The 16,141-nt window shown below is 37.4% G+C and overlaps 1 protein-coding gene across 1 annotated transcript in view; it reads right to left on the reverse strand.

Annotated features, from left to right (window-relative positions):
- Positions 1 to 16,141, reverse strand: part of LOC117416996 (potassium voltage-gated channel subfamily H member 5) — a 66,970-nt gene that overhangs the window by 17,869 nt on the left and 32,960 nt on the right. Inside the window, exons 8-9 of the mRNA XM_034905375.2 lie at positions 5,605 to 5,804; positions 3,316 to 3,568 (exon numbers count right to left, since the gene is read on the reverse strand). Coding sequence (XP_034761266.1) covers positions 3,316 to 3,568; positions 5,605 to 5,804 — 453 coding nt within the window. The remainder of the gene's footprint in view (positions 1 to 3,315; positions 3,569 to 5,604; positions 5,805 to 16,141) is intronic.

Consider the following 16,141-nt stretch of genomic DNA (forward strand, 5'->3'; position numbering starts at 1 on the left):
TCTCAACTATAATAAACTGTACAAACCATAAAAGTATATCTCTACAAGAGTGCACCTCCACACATGCAGTGTTTTCAATGGCATTGTGAGTCCTTGTGCTCCATACTGTACTACCTTTGACACAGGGGCATATCAGCACAATTCCACTAAAGATACTGCTGCTACGTTTAAAAATGAGCTGTTGGCTGGTGCTGGCTACCTAAAGTGTTTGTTTATCACAATGTGGATCACGCTCGAAAAATCAAAAGCAAGTGGATACGGTTCTGCTGGGATCAATGAGATCAATGCCAACTGTAGCTGTCGTTCCCCATGGCTCCATGCTTGTGTCACTTATTTCGAATTTATTTTATGGCCCTGGCAGTCTTGAGTTTACCACAGCTCTTTCTATATGACAATTGATAAATTCAATTATTATTTCAGGGATGCAATGAAAAGCGTTACATGTAAGCCTTTTCTATATTCATATAATACATTTAAATCAGTCTCCAACTTGTAAAATCCAACGGCAATTCTTCCGAGATAAAATGCAGCATTTTTCTCTTTTCAGTGGTTTATTGCAAACAAAACGGCCACCAAGACAAAATAAAATGTTTTCCGTTCTTCTGAAGATAAAACAAATCGAGTTAAATATTATTGCAAAAAGCGAGAAACTTAGTTGCGTATACAAGCATTAATTTGTTTGAGTGATAGAAAAGTTTTCTTCAAAAATAGGTCCCAAAATCAGGCAGCTTTTACCCTGGTATTGCAAAATACTTCAGGTGTACAAGGATATCATGGTCTGTCAGAAATCTCCTATCATTAGCCATCACTGTTATCAATTTGAGCTGTGATTAAAATACTCAACTGAATCCCCCTTTAACCCATTTTACATTGTATTATGGCTGCAATTAGCTTCCTGAAAGGAAATGGAAAAAAAACAAGGTCAATTTTGAAGAAAAAGAGTTTACAGCTGAGCTCACAATTCTTCTGCCCATGGGAACTGGCACAAATTGACCAGAATATGACAGGTATATGTGGGCAGCAATCAAACTACAATCACTAGTCATCTTAGTGTCCTGCTAATAGCTAAACATGTTTTTTTTTTTTTACTGTATGTCCTTGAGAAATATTATGATATGCCTAAGGTTAAGAATGTGGTTATCCATTTCTGCAGAATTTTGCAATTTGCTACAATTATGTCTTATTTATGAATCCCATTGCAGCAGAAATCGGAAGGGAAAAATCTTTACATCTGCTCAAGAGACCATAGAATGTTTTTTTCAGCCCCAACATAATGTCTCCTTTACCAAATGGACAACAAATTACCAGTCTGCTTCATTAAAAGGCTAAGTTGATGCATTTACACCATAATGAAACCTCTAAGTGCACAACAATCAGGAAATACAATTACAAATGATTAAGTGCTGATTATAAAGTTGTAGTAAATAGTTGCAGCAGAGAAAGGGGGGGCGGGGGTGCACATATTTTATTTTGGTTAATTCTTACTTTATAATAGTAATACAAATAATAGGAACAAGTACATGGAAATGAGCTATACAGTTAAACCTTTATTATCCAAACTAATTGGGACTGTGGGGGGTGGGGGGGTGGGGGGGTGGGGGGGGGGGGGTGGGAAGGACTGTAAAATAGATTTGTTTGGATCCTGTCAAAATGCTATTACTTATGTATGTCTTTCCCAATCATGAAAGCAGCAGACATATATGCAATACAACCGCTGTGCTTTTAAAAATAAATAATCATACAAAAATCATACTTTTCTTAAAAGTACATTTGAAATTTGGAACCCCAGTTTATCCTTTCAGACTCTGAGCCAGAGTCTGCAGCTTGTTTAGTTAGCTAGCTTTAAGCGATACTGTAGAGTGCTTGTGTACTAATGGCAAGTTTAACATACAGGACAGAACAATTCCCTTGGAGAAGATTTGATAAAAGTGAACAAAGACTAATGATATCATAGGGGCGTTCAATCCAGCCTTCACCATCTAGCACTTACTAGACGTTCATTTACAGGTTGGGAAAATAAGCCTGCAAAAGGCGTGGAAGGTATGCAAATTAAAACAGCAGCTCCATGAACCGAGCTAGCAGAGGTACCTCATGTTGTCACGTACTCCTTCCACCGAAGCAGAGGCACAATAATCAGCATCAGGAACCTCTATTTGACATGTTATACTACATACATTTTTTTTTTAACCTTAGGCAACACTGACAGTTCCTCAAATTTCAATATATAATTGCCAGTGCAGCGGTGAGTTTCAAATCCGTGATCCCCTGATTTGTAGGCAAACGCTCTGACAAGTTAGCAGAGGTATAGAGTACTTTATATGGTTCGCCGTGGGAGGAAAAGCAGCTCATATTAAGTCTAGAAGGCAAAGGGCTATAATTTACGCCCAACGAAGTCCAGCAGTATCTTGGTTATCTTTCACCTAACATATCCTATTGGGATGGAAAAACGTCTAAGTGATTAGATACATTTCAATAGTACATATAACACCGCAAGGCAGTGCTTCAGTATTTCCTTTCACTCTTTGCAAAGAAAATCAGTTTTCTTCATACCGTGGGATCCCTGAGGCTGTTATTAATAAAAATGGATTAAAAATGCCTTGGGAAGCTAAAACTCTAGCTCAGTGCTCATGGCTCTTGTGAGTGATTGCAAAGGCAGAATAAGCAACACATTTAAGCATTAATCCGATTATTCTGTGTGACAGTGGCATTTGTGCACACATCGTTAATGAAGCTGCAGGGCCACAGACAAAATAAAATGAAGTATATACAGTACTATATAGAGGAATACATAACAAATTGGTTATGGCTAGGGCATCTGCCAAATTCATTTCAGTCCAATTTACTTTTATTACATTTCCAGCTACAGCAAAATCCTTTTCACAGCATTACAGATATGTACATAAGGTAATTATCACTGTGCAACAAAATAACTCTTGGCTAAATGGCACTTAACACACCTCAATTAATCCCTGAAAACAGCCTTATGAGCATTATGATAAGGGGTAAGTTTTGAGCAGTTTAAAACAGGTGCAGGCATGTTCAGGTTAGCAGTTCCTGGATGGTTTTTGTTTTGGAAGCTCTAAACTCTATTGGCAGAGTATTCTCAATATAACCGCAAACATGCGCCCACTGTAAAGAGCAAAGAATATCAAAACCTGGTTATCTTGTAATAATAACTCATTTGAATGTGTATCTGTTTTCTAGGAACCAATCAACGCATATTGGAAAACCAAGCGATATCTGAGCTGCTTGACTCAAGTTCAAATGGAAAGCCTTCGGGTCTCCTGTTAAAATGCAGCTCAAGTTCACCCTTACCGAGAATAGCTATAACCTCGTCGTCTTGAATGACCTCCAGTGACCCCGAGACCACAAAGCACAGCGAATCCAGGCTCTCTCCGGAGTGATAGATGAGGTCGCCCGGGGCGCAGTGGGTGGTCTGGAACTCGACGGCCAGGGAGCGGAGGCAGCCGTCGCTGGCCAGCCGGAAGGCAGGGTGCTCGTTGAAGACTTCCCGGTTCAAGTGCACACAGATATCGGCCCTCATGTCCTTGGGGCAGATGGAGAGAACCTGCAGAGTGGAGAGCAGGACAACTGGTTGTAAACTTTTTAAAATCCTGTGTATCACTGTCTCTTAAAAGGAAAATCAAATCCACATAGCACTACAATGTCACCAACACATGAAGGTGGGAGATGGAAGATGAAGACTTCTCGTTGAAATGTTTGTCTTGTATAGCCAAAATGTGTGTACCGGTATAGACAAAGGGTTTGCATCGCCCTATAGAATTAACACATTTTGCTTCATAATGTCGAATGACACTGACTGAATAATGTTATGTTAACACATTGAATTACATACCGCTTTGTAGTTTCCCATATACTTAATGAAAAACGGACACAAATTGAAAAATGTAACATTTCGAAATCTAAAATGAAATACTGTACTATTACGGCTTCTGGTAGACTTTTGTGATATAATTTTGTTGTTTCTTTAATTACATGATGTAAAATAAAAGATCTAAATTCTGTTCATATATTTTAGTTTTTTTTTTTTTTTAATTATGTCTCAATCCTAAGAGTCTAGGTGATGCAAAACTTTTGGCCACAGCTGCACACTATAGTTTCATATAGCTTTACCTTGAGCTGACATAAAACCTTCGGTCTGCATCAAAACCTTCAATCTGTATCAGCTTGCTAACCATGTGTTTAAAGTAGTGGAAATCAAGCAAGCACTCCCGCTTTTGCTTTCTTAAATTGCTCATAACTGTACAACCAGCCTTGTGTATTTTTGATCAGCTGGTGAGCAGGGACACTGGAAGACTGAGGCTTGCTGACAGCCCAAGTAGAATACTGCAAGCTCCCTGACATTGTGAAGATTCTGCCGATGGGGGCGGTGTGCTGTAATTGAATATGCCTGAAGAAAGTAAGTGTCTTGCCTCCTCCCTGTTTCGGGTCTAATGGCTTGACTCCTGCATGAAGGGGGCAGTAATGGATCAATTTTTCATGCACTGTCAGATTTTGTGGGCTACAATAATGTAAAAATAAATACATACAACCCTGCATACAGTAGTTTGCAGCAAGCAGATGGTTTAAAACTTATTAGAGATTGAAGCGATAAGATCATTAATCAGCAGCTATTGAAAGGCGGGTTGACTGTTTCTCCTCAGACACACTCCTGTCCTAACCATACTGGCGGTGAACTCACTCGAGTAGTTTTTTATCTTTCCAATCATCGAGTGACTCAATTGTCATACATTTTTATGCTCTTCAAAAATATATACTGTACAAAACACATAATATAATATAATATAATATATTATATAATATAATAAATATTAACTCAATATGGTGTATATCGGTATACCTAAACATCATTTTTGTTTTACTAAACCAACCATAAGACTGCTGCTGGATATTATTGTAGCTTTCTAACCAGGAATATAATTCACCAGGAATTATAATCAGTCAGCATCCATTTTGAGAGTAACACAATGAGCTCAGACACAGAGCTGTAGTTTTGGAGAACAAAAAACCTCTGAAACTCACTTCAGTTACAGATGTTTCTCCATTCACATGCTAATTCAATACATTAACCTGTCACATTCTTTAGTTATAGATTATAGATAATAAGGACTTAAGTTTAATAGAAAAACCTGGTCCCAGTAAGTATTTTTTAAATGTATATTATTTAACACGCACAGTATTAGATGTTAACCCTTGCTGTCCAGTGTCCAATACATCTGACATTGAGAAAATAAACATTAAATAGGTATGGGGACCTACCCAGGGCAATAAATGGCTTCTTTTTTTTCTGGCTACAGAGATTCAAACTGTCAGCATTTGCTGTACTTTTTTGTCTTGCAATGCGTCCTTGTTACTTTCAGGGCGTGGGTCAATTAAGCAGAAAAACAGCTAACCAGATTGCTAACACCCTTGTCCAGTAACATTTTCTTTAGAGCCATGAAGGGAACATAACACCCTTGTCTGCATGACCCCACACTTTTACCAGAAACATGTAGCAAGGAACAACTGATATGCATGTACAGCTAAACATGGCCACAGCGGAGATGTTAAGATGTACTGCAACAATGCATAAGCACTTTCTACCTTTTCCGTGTCAATGCCTTTTGACATGGACCATGTGGACACAATGTAATCCATGACGCGCTCACTGAGGCCCTTGGGGACCTGGTAGAGCTTGAGGAAGTCCCGCACATTGTTCAGCATCTCGTGGTAGCGGTTGGTGTTGGCATACATTTGCTGGAAGATGGTGGTGACATTTCCGAAAATGGTTGCATACAGGAGAGCTGCAAAAAGAAGAAGAAGAAGAAGAAGAAGAATTCTGCGTTTAAATAAGGATCAGGGCAGATGGTTTGCAACAGAAATATGTCAGCAATTATTTCCATAGGATGTCTGAAGAGGTTAATTCGAGACTTTCTGATTCACCTAAAGTTTTTTTTTATTTTTTTAACAGAAGTAATACGCTGTATACATGTTTAATCTCGATAACCATTGGGCCCTTATTAATTATTAAAACAGTGGCAGTGTTGAGATCCACTGTACTTCAGAGCTATACCCCTTTGCTCCAAAAATATGCCTGTAGTCAAATGCATCTAAAATTCAAGCCATCTGGAAGGAAAGAGAAGTGCTATTTTTACAACTCCTGCGCCTAAAAATACTTTAATATCAAAATAACAAAATAATATTCAGAAACAGCACTTGAGTGTTAAAGCTAACTTAAGAGTCTTTTCTCTGCGTAGATTAAAGTGAGCACCAACACAGGCCCTATTTCACTCGCATGCACAGTTAGAGATGTTGGTTTTCACAACCTAAGTACATAAAGGTGTTTATTTTAAGTGTAAGCAGTATTTTGATCTGACGCTGTTTAGAGCTAATGTATTGGGCTAAGAGGTTTTTTAAGAGTGCAGCAGGATATTTCTGATGTTTTGATATTTCACAATCAAAGCAGCTTTCTGGGGTTTATTAGTCTTATTCAGATGCAATAAGTATTGCTAAGTCATTACTTCAAACTCTCTTTTGGCAAGCAACCCCCACAAATAAGTGTAGCTGTCTACTTTGCCTAGCACATGTATTTTTTACTTCCACATTTATACAATATTCCAGTATCCACTTCTGCTGCAAAAAGACTTGGATGTTTATTCTTAGCTTCCACAGTCGCGTTGACTGACACTTACACTGAATAAAGACACAGTTCCCCTGGGCAATGTTGCCATAGAAACAGAACCCAAAATAGTTCCTAAAATAATTCCGCTATTTTCTAATGTGAACGAGCTTAAAGAAGCAGTATTGGCGCGCTGTTAAGTGCTCAATTTATCTCTGTCAATGGTGCAATAAAGGCAGGTTAACAATTTATGAAGGCTATACAGCTATGGAATTATTGATTCACTTTGTTCATAACTATGTAGACTGGGAATACCAATTATAATATTTAAGATGTTTCTTCTGTGGCCCTAATCAAAGTTTTTTTATTATAAATGAAGATTGATATTCATGGTAATTCAGTCAAACTGCAGACATTCCTTTGGTTATATTACTGTAACTACAATTAAATGACATTATTGGTGGTGTACTATAATTATTCAGTTCAGGTTAAATGCACATACTGTGCAGTGAGTCATGTATGGTCCACAATTAGCAGCACAATTGTAAAATTAATGCGCAAATGAGCTTCTGCTAGAGGTAATGATCAGGTGAGTGTACCGTATTTAATGTGAATGAGTATTCTGGCTACAGTGTTTCATGCAAATAATTGCAGCTGGTCTGGTCTGTTATCAACCAAACAATTTTCAGAAAACGGAATATGTTAAAATGTTCCATAATAGTTTTTGAAGAGGAAACGAATAGCCCTGTTATGTCTCTATTATTAATTGCTCATTGAGCAAAACAAAAAAAATGAAATTTAAGTTCCAACAAATGCAACGGATAGTTTTGAGTAAATGTACTTCGAATGAACTGGCAGAGTTTTGAAAATCAAGCCTTAAGTTGTCAGGGTTTTTCTTGTTAGTTTTATACCATCATTGTTGTTTTTATTTCTCTCAGATGTGCCTTTTGCCCATCGAAACAGGGTCCTCTGTCACTGTTTTGCTTGTATATCCTCCAAGACATTGCCTGGCAGCATTATATTTTCTCTTGTGGTATTACAAACTGGGAAAATCAGACTTCAGTAGATCAAAGCTAATCCCACATCTCCTGCTGCATATTTCAATATGCTAGAGCCGTTTACATTACTGCAAAAAAGGAAACAATCTATGAAGCCATGCTCCTGGTGATCAAGGGCTACAAGAATGACAGGAGGTCAAAATTGACAATTTGCAAGAAGTAGCCTTGCAGACTGCCTTGGACGCTGTCAATTTAATTAACAGTGGGGTATGGATTTACAGAGTTTGTATTTAAAGACCCTGGAAAAACCACAAGAAAAACGTACAGATACTGAAGACTGAAACTGAAGTACCATATCTTATTAGCCATTCAGTACGGTGTGTAAGTGCACATTTATTATCGGTTATTAACAACCGTAGGATAATGCAATCACATCTAATGTGTATGAATTTTAATGGCATGGTCATTTTCATTGAAGGATTTGTGGCCATTACGTTATCAGTAGTGCACACTGTAAGTGGAAAATGTATGTATAATTTAAACTGTTCACGTGTTGTACAATAAAACCAGTTTATGCTGTCCTTGTATCATGCCTGTGGTATGCAGGGTTGTATTACAATTAGAGAGTATTACACCAACCATTAGAACGGATTCTTCTATTGAAATTTCATTACAATCCCCCAGGCCATTGTTTTTACAATAAGTGAGCTAAATCATTAGCGCTTTTTGTAACACAACACTCCCTTATTAAATTTGACAATCTTTACTCCTACTTTTATAATGACTACATTTTAATAGCTAATGTAATCTAATGTGTTAAAATGCACTGAGAATAGTTTACTAATACTTAGTTTTTAGGCATCTTGTTAAAATTAAAAACCAGTGAAAGGAATGCCTTTGGAAGCGTGTTGTATTGTGATTTGTCGCACCCAATCAGAATGCATAACAATCTGTTATTATTATATTATATTATATGTTCATAATTTATGTCTATGATTGCTTTGATCAGCATAGCAAGGATTCAATTCAGTAACAATTTCTATGAGACAAAAGTTATTTATTTTAATGTCATTTAATATTCTGATCTGACTGTAGATCACTGTAAACTACCTGAGTCATTAAATTAAATGCACCCATGTGAATTAATTAATACAATGTTACAATGCAACAGTGGTTGAAAAAATAAATTATTACCCCAAGCAAATAATGCATAAAAAGCATTGACTGGACTGAAAATACATTAAGATTAATCAAATTGAATGTTTATTCTAAGTCAGACTAAAGGTCTCATTTTGGTGGTATTTGTAAATCATATTCAAAAAGTGGTCCCTATCACACACAGACACAGTAACATTTATTAAAACTGAAATACAATATTCATCTGTATTACTGGATCTTGAAAGCATAAGCTTTGGGAGCTAATTAAGGGTAATCACCCCAATTTAAAATGGACCATAACAAACACCACATTAGTGTTGAAACTACAGAACCCAACGTGATCTGGAGAGTCCTTATAGCATTTTACAGCAAGGCTAAAATAGAAAATACATATCAAGTGGTATCTCAATATTACGTAGAATTTGATTTTATTTTTTTTTAACAGTAACATATACAGTACATATAGTTACAGTCAGCAGTGTGCAGGAAGGGGAAATTAGAGTTTCTATATAGAGCTCCCCCTCCCCTTCATTCCTGCAGCAGCCTCTGTTTGACATGGTGGCATGGTGCCAGTTGTGTCGTGTGGTGGTTGCTTATTGATTTGGACTAATATCCACTAGGAGCAAAGCTGAGATCATCAAAGAAGAGCTGGGCTAGGGCCTCCACAGATGAAGCACATGAAAGGCTGGTGAATTAGCCTGTCCTGCATCCTTGCCCATGGCGCAGGGAGATGCATTTCTCAAAGCTCACACACTCTTTATCAATGCCGAATAATTCATTGTATTTAAATGCGCCTCATCTTGCCTTCAAATTTACACCTCTACCAACCATCAGTCATTTCTTAGTTTTAAAGAGAATTTTGCTCTTTATCCAGTGAGCATAACACAGTACAGGCTGCTAAGATGGTGCTCCACAGTCATGTTACAACACACACTACTCGCAAGAAAACAAAAAAGAGGTTCTTATGACATTCAAGTTTATTCACTGTGTCAAATAGCCACTGAGGGCGACCACGCAACATTACAAAAATAAAATCAAGACCATGCTCATTCATATTCTGCTGAATGTAAAGTCTGAACTATAACTAACATATATCTATATCCATATACTTAATGTGCCTGTGTTGGTCCTTTAAGTTTTCAAAAAGTAAACATAAGAAACAGTGCACAGACATTAGGAGTAATGGGTTGTTAAGCAAAAAAAAAATACACTAAGGAAAGATATTAATTTTACATTATAAAGTTAACTGTGCATGACTTGGCACAGTCTGGAAAAATGATTGCAGAAGCTGGAAGCCTATTTGGCTCATAAACACGTTCCTAGAAACTTGACCATTTCTAACCCCCTGGAAGAAACTGACTGGGTGGCATTTTAATCCCATTATAATGATGTAATTCTTGCTGTCAGTACCATGCATAATAAAACTGTAGCTAGTTTAAGATTAAGCTGTTGTCATTGGTTTGTCAAATACAAAGCATAGAGTTAAGTGATTTAGACAGTCCAAGGTTCCTGATTTGCACTTGTGTCTGTGTTTGTGTTTTTTCCCCTCTTTTCTTGGTTGTTATGAGATTAGAGCAAAATTCAAATCCAGACACTTGGGAAATGAGGCTCTTTACAATGGGGTTACTGACTTTCAATAGGTGCTTTTGTTGACAGTCATACTTCTGAACAATAAGGCTGACAGAAATATGCTCAAATTTCAAGAGCACAGCAGTTTTTACCTGACAATCTGACCATGAAACATTTTCAGGGAAGAGTAAAACAATTGTAATGGTATAAACTTGCGATAAGGAGCAATTGAATCATTGTTCTCATTAGCTTCTTTGATAGCGTTCAGATTGAGGCACGGTAAAATAAAATGATGGTTTCCATCCATCTGTTTTTCCATTCTTTACATTCTGTATCTCGTAAACTAAGCAAGTCATGGAGATCACTGTCACAGAATATATATATATATATATATATATATATATATATATACACAGTGCTCCCTCGCTATAACGCGGATCACGGGGGACACACAATATGAGCGTTATAACTGAAGAGCGTTATAAACGGGGGAGGGGGTGGGGGGCGCCACAGGACACATAACACACATCTGACTAAAATACAAAATAAAATAACTCCCTCTCTAGAATGCACATATAGTGAAGCAAAAATGTAACTTTCTGTGAATTAACGATGCATAAAGCACCACCAGTTGGTCACTGCATGGTCTTCTAAACCACACCAGCTTTCCAGGATTGACAGACCTGTAAGCAAGTACTTATAGTGGAACAAACCACAAGGGAAGAACATGGTAGAAATTGTAAAACAAACCTGGTAACACATCCCAAGAAGCATGGGATTTTGAGTTGTGCAAGAAGCCTCTAAGGAGGAGTCTATCTCTTAGCTGAACAGGTTATATGCCTTTTTGCTAATAATACATTGGGGAAGTCTGGAGCTCCTATATCCACATCCAGACCTTTAACGTAATCCTAACCTTAATGTCCAAATCAGATTGCACATTTGCAGTATACTGGACACATACATTGGAAAATGAAGAACTTAAAATGTTTTTGCTGTATCTCATTGTTTACTGTACAGGATGTGTTTTTGGTTTGGAAAACAGAGTAACTGGGGTTTGAAGACGTCCTCCATTAAAAAACACTACTGGTTTGTGTACGAAGTGTCTTTGAACGGAACAAGTTGACCAAAAAACTTATCATCTATGACAACCACAGAGGACATCTTCAAACCTCAGCTCAAAGTTATGCTGTTTTCTCATTAGAATCAATGTTAAAGCCAGGTTGCCTAGAGCCAAGTTTCAAACACAGTACATGCTACAGAAGTTATTGACATCAATTTATTATTTTCTGTGAAGGGCAAATTGTTAACCATCAGTTGACATACATAGTGAGAGTTTTCAAGAAATTCATTTTTTAAACCTGTCCTGGGCCACAAAAATACTTTATTGGCACTCATTCGGGGATGCTAATCAATTAAAATGCCCACTGTGAAGCAAAAACACACACACACACACACTGATATTCGTATTGCATGTAACCAAAAATCATTAATCTTACTGTACTGCACAACAAATGTAAGTTCTTACAAAGGTCACAAATCAGTCTAATGGAAAATGTAACAGCTGTGTCATTTTTTTGCTCCTATATTGCTGGGCGGAAATTACATTTCAAAAGAAACAAGAAAAAAAAGACAAGTCATTTCAAAACACTACTCTCAATGTTAGGAAGACAGTAGTGAAGAGACTTGTTACACAGTTTTTCATTTGCAATCTGGCCATTCAATAACATGGTTCATGGTTCAAACCCACAAAAGATTGCATTAGTGATTGTGAAAGGGTAGAGTCACTGGCAGGACTGGTTACTGGCAGGAGGGAGATTCAGAGACAGAGAGCTGCAGTTAAAACAGAGAATTCACCTTCACTAAACCATCTCTCAAGTAAAGTATTTGGTTCCCCTTTATACCATGTGGCTGGGTCTTGAGTGATGATTAATTATTCAATCAAGACCCAGCCATATTCCACATGTGGATTTGGCAGGGATGGAATTAACCCCAGCCCTGCCAAACTTAAATTCAAAATAATAAATCTTTATTGAAAAACAAAACACCATTTACAGGCAAGGATTCTGCCCTGTTACAGTCATAAAAACCTTAAAGCTTCATCGTGACAAGAAATCATAGCTACTATGCTGTTCAGATGTCATCGTATTTCATTGTGGTTGTTTAACAGCAACGTCAATGTGCATAACTTAAGTGGTGACTAAATCATTTTAGAATGTAGTTGGTGGCAGTGATTCATAAAGCGAGCATGCCACTTCTAATTGTTTTTCTGTGGATTTTGATAAATACTGGCAGGAACAACATCGGCACTCGCACTATCTGGGACTCTTGGAGGGGCATCCTTTAAAATGAGTTCATGCAGCATTTGAAAGGAAAGTTACATTATCACAGAGGAACGTGAGGATCGGAGCAGGAGTGGACAGAAGCTGAGCCATGAATCCCCTGTAAGCTGCTGGTGACGGTGGCTATGGTACACCGCTATGGGAGAAAGTAAAAATGATTGATGGCTTACCTAAACTGTTGATAAAGGACACAATGCACAATCCTGCACAATCCCATCAATTCCGTAGTTCCTGGGGGCTGTTTTTTAAAATCAAACTGCAGCAATAGATACCCATGCTTGACGTCCCTGACTTGGCTACTAGGCAGTAGTTTGTGCATGTCTAAATCCTCCTGTATTAAGTGGAATCAGACAGTTCCACACATTTAAATATATCATGGAGGAATGTCAATAAATCAGCAGAGATTGAACCTTCTTGGCAGGACAACCAAAGCCCAGAAAAGGAAGAGATCAGCACTCTTTACTTGATGTATGTATGGTATTTAAGCTAATTAAACGAGCGTGTAAAAAGTGAAAAGGTGGCGGGAATCCTACTATGGTTTCTACTAACAGGCTTTACTTTGCACTGAACCACAGAACATGTTTTTCTTTTCTTTTCTTTTTTTTAATAAGGAAAAATATACGCCATGTTACACCCTTTTTTGTTTTTGTTTTTAACCAACTGAAAAAACACTAGCATATTACTCCTATAACATCCATACTTACTTACATGATCATACAGGCTTACAGTATAGAATCATATACTAGATTTTAACTGTGTGCCCATCCAGCCTTCTCCTGGAGCACATTATCTTGACTCTCCATGAAATATGAATTCGTAAAAGGCTGTTTCCAAACAAAAAGGTCTTCTGCTTTTATAGGTCAAGTGTCAAGATGTATTACCTTCATCAAGAAGTTCTGAAAAATATGACAGCTTTAAAAAAAAAACACATCAACGGAACATTTTCATTTTACAGTCTTGATTTATAATCTAAGATGACACAAAGGTAAAATGTTCAAGAGCTTTAAGAAAATACTTGTCTAAACTGTCACTTAATTAAGACATACATTTTTTTAGAGATTAAACATTTTAACTCATGTTAATCGCATTGCTGTGTCTTGAGCCTCTCGGAACACTGTACTTCAATCCCGGCCGCGGCAACATTGGATTGAGTTTTTAATGTTCTGACAGCTCACTGGACAGAAAGACACTTAGGCCAGTTTCAGACGGACTCAATGGGTACATTTCCTGGTTAAATAAATACATAAATAAATATATTTTAAACTGTATTTACAGTTAAGGATAATAACAATAATAGCATCAGTAATAAAACTACTGTAATACAACTACAGTACAAACAGCTCTACAGTCATGTTAAAGATCGTTACTTCTTACTGTAGCGTGTTTGTGCGGCAATAAAAACAAAAATTTCCATTTTTGGCTCCTCAGGAGCTTTTTTTGAGCTGCTCCAACAGGTGCTCCCAGAACCGCCGCCCCCCCCACTCCCCCCCCCCCCACACACACACACACATGCACGCTAATCATATCACCATCACCTCCCAAAGAACCCCCAAACACAAAGACTGCAGTTCAAATTGCAGTAAAAAGAGATATTTGTATAGAGAGAACGTTATACTGTTGAAAATATATATTCATGTTTAGATTAAATAGGAAATTTAATCTAAACATGAATATTTCCTAGATTAAATAGGAAATCAAGCCGTTGATGAATTGAGCCCTACAGATTTAAGTAGGTTGTGATTCATAAGTTATTTAGCAGAAAAACCTGAATGAGGTCAGATATTTTAATAAGTCTGTTTTATTAGGGTGACCTTTTTAGGGTAAGCAGCTGGAGGTAACAGATTCGCTTGTTGACTGTTTGGAATTGCATCCAATTATAACTCGTCCTATCAACTGTGCATTCATATTGCAAAGGTTCTGCACTTTATTTTATGGTCATTCTTGACATATACAGTACCTAACAGTGACATGTAACTGTAACTACAAACCCTACAAAAACACAAGGCATTGTCCAGTATAGAAGGCAAACCCTGAATAGGTACTTGACACCCTAGGGAGCACTGAGCAAGGAAATGCAACTCATGTTTTACATTGCTTTGAAATGACAGCCAAAGGATGACAGATGATATTTAGACACGGTTTGCTCTGGTGACCTTCTTGGGTAGAGCTCAGGGGTCTGAAATACTTACTTCTGGCACAACCTGCCTGTCATTTGGTATCTTGGTTGGTGCAAAAGTGAGTGTGACAATTACACAGTATACAATTACATTAAGGCAAAATCTGTGGTGACAAGATATAAAGAAAAAAAGGTCACTGTATTTCACTACAGCATGAATGGTGTTCTCAAGCACTAGCCTAGAATCAGGCAGAAATCCATAGCTCTAATTACATGGCATTTACAGTAACATTATTTGTGGTAGACTAAGGGAGGGGGGATCCATTTCACCAAGGCTTCAAACAAACTTTGCTTTCCTTAGTTTAATTGAAGCTAACCATTGCCAGCCATTGACGCAGCAATGTGTATATTACAGCATTTTAAAGGATTTAGATTTAAATAGAGAGATTTTCATTAGTTTAAGAAGCTTTGTGTATAATCTGCCATGTGATAAATATGATACAGCTTCTACAGGCACACGTAGGCTTGTTTTTTTTTTTTAGATGAGCTTTGAAAGTGCTCTTATATTATTATGGTGAAAACCATCATATATTTCTAATATATTGTTTGAAATGCAGAATGCATCATATAGACAGCCTGCCTGATTCATATAGGTGTCTGTGGGAGCTCTTGGTGTTCCAGGGAGCACTGTGTCTTTGAAATGAACAACTCTGCAGTCAACTGAATAACATTCTTCTGCACAAAACTAAAAATAACTCCGAACAGCACACAGGTTTAGCTGACATTTTATAAAAGCTGGCTTACTTGTCACCAGTATTAAGGATCAGTTTATATAACCGATGCGTTACAAAGATGTGTTATTAGGTACCTTAACTCCAAATGACTAAGTTTGACATATACTGTATAAGCTAAGTGAGACCATTGTCTTTGTATTCAAGGTAAAGCCTGAGAGAAGGGCTAAAGTGTATGTTTGACTTGTAACAGGGTGCTGGGTCCAATTTAGCAAACAAACCATGGCACATACAGTACATAATTGAACTGCTTTATGCCTCTACAGTGAAATAAAAGAAATAACAAAACAAAAAGCATGTATGGAAGTGCGCCAGTCACATAAAAAAGCCCAATTTCTCCAAGGTTCCTCTTTAATCAGAGCTCTGAGGATTTCAACAGACCAGGTTCAGAAACGAGAGCTGCCTAAATCAAAGGAAGCAACGGAGCAAGCTTTTCAGAAAAATGCTATTCAAAAGGAAATTGCAAATGAGCAAAATAGCATTGGCTAAAACTGAAGCTATGCAGAAAACTACAGTTGCCTGCGAGATGAAGATTCATAATTGTAGAATTA

This window comes from Acipenser ruthenus, chromosome 18 (assembly GCF_902713425.1).
Source record: "Acipenser ruthenus chromosome 18, fAciRut3.2 maternal haplotype, whole genome shotgun sequence".
Taxonomy (NCBI): domain Eukaryota; kingdom Metazoa; phylum Chordata; class Actinopteri; order Acipenseriformes; family Acipenseridae; genus Acipenser; species Acipenser ruthenus.